This window comes from Rhinolophus hipposideros (genome assembly GCF_964194185.1).
Source record: "Rhinolophus hipposideros genome assembly, chromosome: 13".
NCBI classification, from domain to species: domain Eukaryota; kingdom Metazoa; phylum Chordata; class Mammalia; order Chiroptera; family Rhinolophidae; genus Rhinolophus; species Rhinolophus hipposideros.
In genome coordinates, this window is record NC_138059.1 from 57,712,878 (window position 1) to 57,722,398 (window position 9,521).

The 9,521-nt window shown below is 45.7% G+C and overlaps 1 protein-coding gene across 1 annotated transcript; it reads right to left on the bottom strand.

The window, feature by feature from the left end:
* Nucleotides 1-5,290: 5,290 nt before the first annotated feature.
* LOC308506749 (RNA polymerase II subunit A C-terminal domain phosphatase SSU72-like) lies at nt 5,291-7,482 on the bottom strand (the record flags this gene model as incomplete). The annotated part of the gene is made up of 1 exon (XM_081070647.1): nt 5,291-7,482. The coding sequence occupies exon 1, from the start codon at nt 5,873-5,875 to the stop codon at nt 5,291-5,293; it is 585 nt and encodes a 194-aa protein (XP_080926773.1). The 5' UTR covers nt 5,876-7,482.
* Between the last annotated feature and the right edge of the window lie 2,039 nt (nt 7,483-9,521).

Here is a 9,521-nt window from a genome sequence, read left to right on the forward strand (position 1 = left end):
AAACACAAGATTCTTTTTCTTTCCCTTTCCCTCTGTAGTGAGATGAACTATGTACTCTCCAAAACATATGTCTAAGTCCTAACCTTCGTGGGGTGTATTCTCTGACATCAACCAGTTCTCCAACTCTTCAAAACCAAAACTGGGTGTCCAGGAATTGAGTTCAGTTCTAACATGAATTTACCCAGTTAGTGCAGACCCCGCAGGGTAAGGGCTCAGTTCCACGAGTGCTCCCACTTCAGATGTCAGTTGCAAGTCTCAGGCCATCCATACTTGTGACTACCTGGTATCAATTTAGGATCTCCACAACCCTCTCCTCAGGTTTGACAATTGGCTAGAATGGCTCATAGAACTCAGGAAAACTGTTATGTTGACTGGTTTATTATAAAGGATATAGTTTTGGAACAGACAGGAGGAGGAGATGCACAGGGCAAGGTACAGGTCAGGGACGTGGAACTTTTGTGCCCTCTCTGGGAACACCCACCACTGTCCCAGCACCTCGATGTGTTCGCCAACCTGGAAGCTCTCTGAATGTCATTATTTCAGAGTTTTTACAGAGATTATTTCCAGCTCTCCTACCTTCCCCTTACAAGAGATTAGTGAGTGGCACTGAAAGTTCTAATCCTTTGGTCTTTCTGGTGACCAGCCCTATCCTGGGAGTATCAAGAGGCCCTGCTCTAAGTCACTTCATTATCATAAATTCCTGTGTGAATGAAAGGGCTCATTTTGAATAACAAACGACACTCCTGTTACTCAGGAAATCCCAAGGGTTTTAAAAATTCTCTACCAGGAACGAAGGGTAAGGACCAAATATTTTTATATTATACCGTTGTGTACAAAAAAATTTCTGTGGAAAGGAACCTCACAGGTTGATCATAAATTCCTAACTTGGCAGGTCTTGGTGGACAGTCCTGTCCCAGGTATAAAACATTTTAGTAAAAGATTTATCTTTGCCTTAAGCAAGACTTGTCCATTGTTTCTGTGCTTCTGATTAATGCACCTTTGAAATAACCCCTCTCAAGAAAACACACAATCTTAACTATACTGTAATCTGGTCCCCCCCACCCCTTGCTTTCTCCCACCTCCAAGTAATCTTTACATTCCCTCCTTAATTTCAAATTTCGTGAAAGAACTGCAAAACTGTTCTTCTCTGGAGCATTTGAGTTCTTGCTCCCCAGCATATGTTGTCAGTTTGGCTTAAATAAACTCTATGAAAATTCTCTACAGGTTTGGACATTTCTTGAGTTAATACCACACCTTGGTATCTGTGAAGGTGAAACAGAGTTTTGCAGATGCAATTAAGGATCTTGAGATGAGATTATTCTGGATTTAGGGTAGGCCCTAAATCCAATGACTTGTATCTTTATAAGAGACTAGAATGATGAGATAGACACACAGGTGAGAAGGCCATGTGGAGATAGAGGCAGAAACAGGAATTATACCACCATGACAAGAAGTGCATAGAGCCAACAGGACCTAGAAGAGGCAGGGATGGATTCAGAACTTTTGGAGGGATCAGAGCCCTGCTAACACTTTGATTTGGGACTGCTGGTTTCCAGAACTGTGACAGAATACATTTTTGTTGTTTTGAGGTATGAATTTTGTGGTACTTTGTTATGGCAGTGCTAGGAAACTAATATACCTTTCCCCACACCCTCTTCTTCCTTCTTCTTCCTCCAGCTTAATTATAATATTTAAGAAATTATTTTTAATTCTTGAGAGATCTAATTACGCTGCAGCAATGAACACGTGTCCCAGCAGAAGTTAAATGATATGCAAGTTATATGACCAAACAGGACCACAAGACGAGAATGCCGCAAGCCACCAGGCAGCCAAGCGCTAAGTGAAGAGTACATACAGTAAGTATGGGAGGTCAGGGGCTTCTTTGCCTTCAGACTTAATGTTTCCTTGATCACACATTCCTTGATCCTGAGGACTACCCTGGAAGATGCATCTCATTTAGCAACATCACTTTGGTATCTCAATTCTGAACCTCTTGCTAGACTCTTTTAGATCTAAGATTTTTCCAGCTCATGTTTTGAGCCTGTTTTATACTTTGCCTGCCTCCTAAAGGGATTTTACGAATATACATGACTTAAGATGGCAGACAAAAATCACTCGGTTGTTTAATCTCTCATGAGAGACCATGAGAAAGTTAAGACCCACATTGATGAAATGTTCTTTCATCTTTGGGAAAAACATGTACTTTGAACTTTGAATTAATAATTATTTTCTCTGTCTTGTTTCTAAATGAAAATCAATCACTACGGGGTAATGTCACAGAGATGTGGCAGAGTAGGAAGCTCCATGAGTCGGCCCCTCCACCAAAACAGTGATTGAGCCACCGGAATGTTAGCCCATCATGGGCTAAAGCAAGTTCTGAAGGATTTAAAGAGACAGGACCTATTTCCTCCCCCTCACCTCGTTTGACAGCCAGGTATTAAAGAAAAATTTTTTATTAAGTCACTGGCTGACTGCAGATGTAACAAAATAGAAACATCAGGGAACATACAAAACAAGGAATATACGCTGCAAAATAGTTTGGAAAAGTTACAAATGGTTGGCTTTAGCTTTCAACAAGCAAGATTCAGTAATCATTGAGGACATAATACCCCAGATGTTTAGTCAACAACAACAATACAAATATACCAAAAAATCAGGAAAATATGGCCCATTCACAGAGGGGAAAAAATTATTTAACAGAAATTATCCCTGAGGAATTCCAGACATTGGAATTATTAGTCAAAGATGTTAAATCTGCTGTTTTACATATGTTCAATGAACTAAAAGAAAACATGGACAAGAAAACTAAAGGAAATCAAGAAAACAATGTATGTACAAAATGAGAATATAAGCAGAGATAGAAATTCTATAAAGGAACCAAATAGAAATTCTGGAGGTGAAAAGTACAATAACTGAAATGATATTGTGCGAGGCGGCCTGCAGGGCCTCTTGTCCCGCTCCCCACATAAGAATGCAGGATATGGCTAGGCCAAAAAGGAACACCCACAGAGCCATAGATAGGGGAATCATACCACTATATTCTCTCTGGCCACTGGGCGAGACACACGCAGTAGTAGCCACACATCCGATCTGCAGTCCGCCATTCACGTCTCTGCCTGCCAACCAACCAACCAATCAAGGCAGCCCCGCAGTTACCTCAGTAGCCAGTTGGCTAACCGGTTACAGCTGATGGCCAACCAGTCATACTTGATGGTCATTCACTACCCGAGCCAGCACCTCCCCATGTGAGGCCAAGGGCCTGGAAACTGCTCTCTGGGATTCTGTCCCCACAATGAAAAACTCATTAGAGAGGGTAAACAGCAGATTTGAGAAGGCAAAACAAAGGATCAATAAACTTGAAGAGGTAAAACAACTGAAATTATCCTGTCTGAGGGGTAGACAGAAAAAAGAATGAAGGAAAATGAACAGAGCACGAGGGTTGCATGGAATATCATGAAATATCACATTACATTACATTATAGGATTCCTAGCAGAAGAGTGAAAAGGGAGGGGAAAAAATTGAGTAGGTAATGGCCCGAACCTCTCCAAATCTGAACACATGAATGTACATGCCCAGGAAGCTCAATGAACTTCACACAAGATAAACTCAAAAGAGATCTACACCAAGGACTTGATAATCAAATTGTTTTAACCCAAAGATAAATAGAATTGTGAAAGCTGTGAGAGAAATGACTTGTCATGTTCAAGGGAACTTCAATAAGATTAACAGCTGATTTCTCCTCAGAAACCATGAAGGCCAGAAGGCATTGAGATAACATAAACTCCTGAAAAAAAGAAAACCAACTATCAACCAATTTTATATCTGGTAAAATGATCTTTCAATAACGAGGGAGAAATTAAAACATTTCCAGACAAACAACAGCTGACGGAGTTCATTACTAGTTCACCTGCTCTGCAATGATTGTTAAAGGGTCTTTTAGGCTGAAATGAAAAGTCGATAGTAAGTTGAATCCATAAGAAAAAAATAAAGAACACTGGTAAAGGTAACTACATAGGTAAGTATAAAATCCAGTATCATTTCACTGTTGGTATGGCTTGTAATTTATTTTTCCTACATGATTTAATAGGAAAGTGCATAAGACAATGAATATTAATCTATAGTAATGGGTACACAATGTATAAAGATGTAATCTGTGACAATAACAATAAAAAGGGAGAGCTAAAGGTATAGAGGAACAGTGAGTTTGAATACTATTGAAGCTAAGTTGGTATTAGTCAAACTAGATTGTTTCAAGTTTTTTTTTTTTTTTTTTAAGATTTTATTGGGGAAGGAGAACAGGACTTTATTGGGGAATACTGTGTACCTCTGGGACTTTTCCAAGTCAAGTTGTCCTTTCCATCTTAGTTGTGGAGGGCGCAGCTGGGCTCCAGTTGCCATGTTAGTTGTGGGGGTGGGGGGGGCAGCCCACCATCCCTTGTGGGAGTCAAACCCGCAACTTTGTGGTTGAGAGGACAGCTCCAACCAACTGAGCTATGGGGTCACCTGGGAGCTGAGTGGCAGCTCACTGACTTCACTCTGGCTTGGGAGGGCACAGCTCACTGGCCCATGTGGGAATCGAACTGGCAGCCCCATTGCCCACAGCTTGCATTCTAACCAACTGAGCCACCCACCTGCCCCTAGATTGTTTTAATTTGTTAGTGGTCATCCCCAAGGGACCACTAAGAAAATAACTAAAAAAAATACAGGAAAGTCAAAAAGAGGGAATCAAAATGGTACACTGCAAAATCAAGCACTACCAAAACACTCTACATTTTTTCAGAGTACCTTGCAATAGTTTTTATGTGTGGGTTCTCAGAAGCCAGTCTGTGTGAGGAACCATATTGTTACCTTTTTTTTTTTTTTTTTTTTAACCACCAGCATCAGTTTATTGGATGACTGCAGGTTCTCTCATCAGATACATCCAGCCCTTTGCTTTATTCAGGCATTTGTACACTCCAGCCAGGGAAGGGACGGGGGAGGAACGCATAACGAAAGACAGGGATATACTGAGGGAAATGCACTATAAACCGTTTTATTTTTTTGGTTACAGAAAACACACACCAAAACCTTCACTATCACTATCCCACTCGTAAGTAAAAGAGGGATTAGAAAAGAAACTTGGGAGGTAAAGTCCGCATTTCCGTGCATCTTCTCATTTTGCATATGCACTTGAACGCTACTGTCCATCGGCAGAAGCCGTCCAGGGAAAACCAACTGTCCGGAAGGCACAGCGCTGAGGAAAGTCAGGACACCGCGCGGCTCCCGGTGGCGGCGCCGGCGGGCGCCGGGTCAGTAGAAGCAGACGGTGTGCAGGAAGGCCCTGCCGCTCTTCTCCTCGAACTCCAGCAGCAGCTCGTCGATGTCATTGTCCAGGTCCTCCGTGTGCTGCAGGCACTGGCACAGCTCACAGATGAGGAACGCGCCCAGCGTGGCCTCCTCGTGGTTGTCCTGGATGTCCACGTTGATCACGTGCACCGGCTGGCAGGTCTCCTGCTCCCTGGAATTCAGATCCTCCACCACCTGGTCGTACACTCTCTCCTCGCAGCTCACGATCAGGTCGAACTGGTCCTTGCAGTTCTGGAACCTTTCCGGCCGCGGCTTGATCCGCTTGTTTCTGTCCAGCATGTGCAAGATCCCGTTCTGCGTGTAGAGCTCTTTGTCTTTCTTCAGGAGATCATTGTACATCTGATCGTACGTAGTACTGAAATCATAAATATTTGGCTTGTCGGGCGCTGGTCCCGGAAGCTTTACGTGAGTTCCTGTTCCGAAGGACCGGACGTTGAACCCGCGTTTGCTGAGGATGTGGTGCGCCTCCATGCTCCGGTTCTGGTTGCTGGAGCACACCACCGCCACCTGCAGCGGTAAGGACGGCATGGCAGCGGCAGCACCTTGCACACGGCAGCACCTTGCACACGCTCGGCTCCGGGACGTTCGCCCAGTCGTGGCTTCCCAGCGAGCGAGCGAGCGAGCGAGCGAGCGAACGAACAAGATGGCGTTCGTAGGCCCAGACGTCAAGACGCGCGCCGACGCTGGTGACGTGTACGTGTGGCGCGCTGCGTGGGCGTGCTCACGGCGTGGGCGGGCGTGCGCACGGCGTCCCCGCGCCTGCTCAGAGCGCCTGGCCGTGGACTGAGGCAGGCCCACCTACGGGAGCCGGGAGGGCGGGTGCGCCGTTGCTGTTGCTCCGGTCATGGGTGGCGGAGGCCAGCGTTCCTCACAGGGGCTCCACACGGGTCCCTTTGACAACTAGGAACCCTTAGCTGTGAGGGAGGTAGTTGCACTGACCCATTTTACCAGGCCAGTGAAGACGCTGGATTAAAGAGAGAGCATCACGCAATGAAGAAGGCACTGGACGAGAAGAAGGGGGTTCTAGCTGCCTGGGTTCGTTGCTGCTAACCAGCCACCTGACATGGGACAGCTGTTTTCTTATCTGTAAAGGGAAGATGTTCAAGTAGATAATTCCAGAGGTCTTTCCAGCCTGATGAGCACCAAGGTTTGCAAACAGTTCCCCGCGATGGGGCACCGCCTCTGAACTGAGCATGAATAACGGAGACCTCTTGCTACCCGTTTCCAGGGCAGCTGTGCATGCAGTCTCTGAGGCTCATTTTAAAAGGGATGAAAGTATCAGAACGGCTGGGAGGAACCTTGCAACGTGCCTTAGTGCGAGAGCAACGGCACATGCAGCGACGCGGAGGCCTTCTGTGCGTGTAGAGGCTCCGCGTTCTCTTCAGAGGCCGCTGCCAAGTATCGCCCTGAGTATGTGAGTCAGGTAAGGCAGACGTTCCGTTTCAGTAAATAAGTAAATGAATGTGTCTTGAGGGTCTGCTGTACGTCAGGCAATGTGCTCAAAGCGTCACACAGAGACATACGAGTGAGGCCTGCCTTTAAGGAGCCTGTAGCACATCTGCCCCAGGTGAGGAAACCGGCACTTAGGTCAGCTTCTGCAAGTGAAAGCACACGAGAAGGGGCGTAGCCGGGGCAGGACGCCAAGTCTGATTTCTAGACCCGAGGATAGTATCAGCCCAGGCTCCGTTTTCACGGTCCCGCGAAAGGGCAGTTGTGGAACTCCTGTTGGAAATCAGCTCTGCTCCGGCCCACCTGACTGTGGAGATCTCGTTCTAAACAGTAGTGTGAACGTGTCATGTTGAACTTAACACTTACTTCCTGTTGTTCTATTTCATTGAAAAACACACAGTCCCTGCCCTTTTTCACTTCTGGTCCGTGGCATAAGTTCCTCATTCAACACTTTGCAGAACACTTGCCTACAGCACCCTGGGGACAGGATGGGAGGTGGAGGAGGGAGACGCAGAACTGCCGACCTGAGTCCTCTGGGCCCAAGAGCCACACACGTCACAGCGGCTGGGTGTGCAAAGCTGGTACTTTCTTCACGTGGAAGTGAAGCAACAGGCCTGTTTCTTCTCCTGGGAAGCTGGTGAAAACTTAATGTTTTAAAGGCCTTGCTTTCTCTTTACCCATTACATTAACTCGTAAGTAATTTTAATGGGCTTTGGCGGGTCATCTGTTATAATTTGGTACTAGTTTTGTCACATCTTTCAAATCACTCTTCTGTCCCTTATGTCATCAGACTGAAGGCCATAATTGTACAGTCAATAAAAAAATCAAGCGTAAGGACTACAGTGGACTGAATGGGGCCCCCAGAAATATCAGGCCCTACTCCTTGAAACCTTGTGAATGTTTCCTTATTTGGAAGTCCAACATTTGAATATGTGACTAAGCTAAGGATCCTGAGATGGGGAGATTGCCCTGGGTTATCCACTTGAGCCCTAAATGCCATCAAATCTGTCCTTATAAGAAAGAGGCACAGGGCGATGACACACACAAAAGTGAGGGGATGTGTAGACAGAGGCAAAGGTTGGGGTGAAGTGGCCATGAGCAAAAGGATGCCGGCCGCTGCCGGAAGCTGAAAGAGGCAAAGAACAGGTTCTCCTCCAGGACCAGGCCGGGAGGACGGCCTGATGATGCCTTGATTTCTGCTCAGGGAGGCTGATGTTGAACTTCAGGGCTCCAGAACCATGAGAGAAGAAATTTCTGTTGTTTGAAGCCACCAGGGTTGTGGTAATTCGTTACAGCAGTCACAGGACACTACTACAGGCACAGAAAAGCTTATGCCTCTGTTGTTAGTGCAGTGTGGCAAAGCCCAGGGATCTCTTCTCAGAAAAATGGCTTCAAATCGTAAAATCATAAGATCATGTTGGAAAAGCAAATATATTGAAATAACTATTGTTAGAATATAAGAAAACAACTCTGTATAGCTTTGAGCACATTCATCAAGATGACACATTTCAAATGTAGGCAAGTTAGAGCTGATTTTATTTTTGGAAGACACCAGCTCGAAGGCTGCTGTTGCCCGGTGTGAGTCACACTGCATTGGGAAGTGGCCTGTGATACACAAGGTTGAGATCACGTGTCATCTGCCAGGGGCTCTAATGCCCACTTACTGATTTGAAGTAATGATGAAAATACTGTGTTCTGAGGGATGGACAGTAGCTGGAATGCACTCACGGAAATACCCGGTATTCTCTGGTGACCGAGTCCCAGGACTGCCAGTGCTCTGTGGTGTCTTGCCTTCATTGTCAGTCGAGGGAAGTGCTAGATTTAGGATGTGGACCTCAGGTGCAGGACTCTTGGCGCAATGGGACCAGCAGTAGGAGCACCCGGGAGTATGGACTGCAGGGAGGCTGAGGGGGGCCGGGCGGGCTTTGTCGGGACAGCAGCCTGTGTAGGAGCTGGACCCCTCGCGGCCAGTCTGAGAGGCCGCGGCTCCAAGGAGCTTCCCGGTGACAAAGCAGGCACAGCAAATTGGACAGGGTGTCAGGGTGACTGTGAAATATGACGGATTAACAGCCGAGGCTGCTGGTGTGACCTGCTTTCAGACACTTCATTTAGAAGTTATCATATTGCTGGATGCTTCCTATAATTTGTGATGATGCTGATTGTGATAAATCGTGAGTTTCTGGCAAACCCCCAGCCCGCGCCAATGGCTGAACAGAGAAAATGTGTAATTCTATGGGAACATTCATGCCACGAACGAGAGCGAAGATCTGGCTGTAACAACGGAATGCTCAGTCAGTGAACAAAGTAATTAAATCAAGCTAATTAAATCATAATAAAAAATAATTTTAATTTAATTAATTTCTCTGCATTGATTGAACATTATGTTGCAACCATGAGGCTTTCTGAACACTAATAGAATTTAGGGGCTGGGACACCGAAGTTGTGGTCACTGGTGTGGTACATGGGTTATTGTTGAGGGAATGAAATTAAATACATTGAACGAGATGCTGAAATGTTGACTGAGCCACAAATGGAAAATGGTTTTAGAATTAAGATAATGGGGTCTTTTCCTTTTGCAGTTAGGCCTCTGTACTAACTAGCGCAATAAATGTCATATTTGGGAATAATTTAGAAGGTCTAGATAAAGTAGATGGTGTACAATTGCTTCTCTGCGTTGAGTTGGTGGGAAAACTTCGGTCAGGATCTCGGTGGTGAACAGTACTGG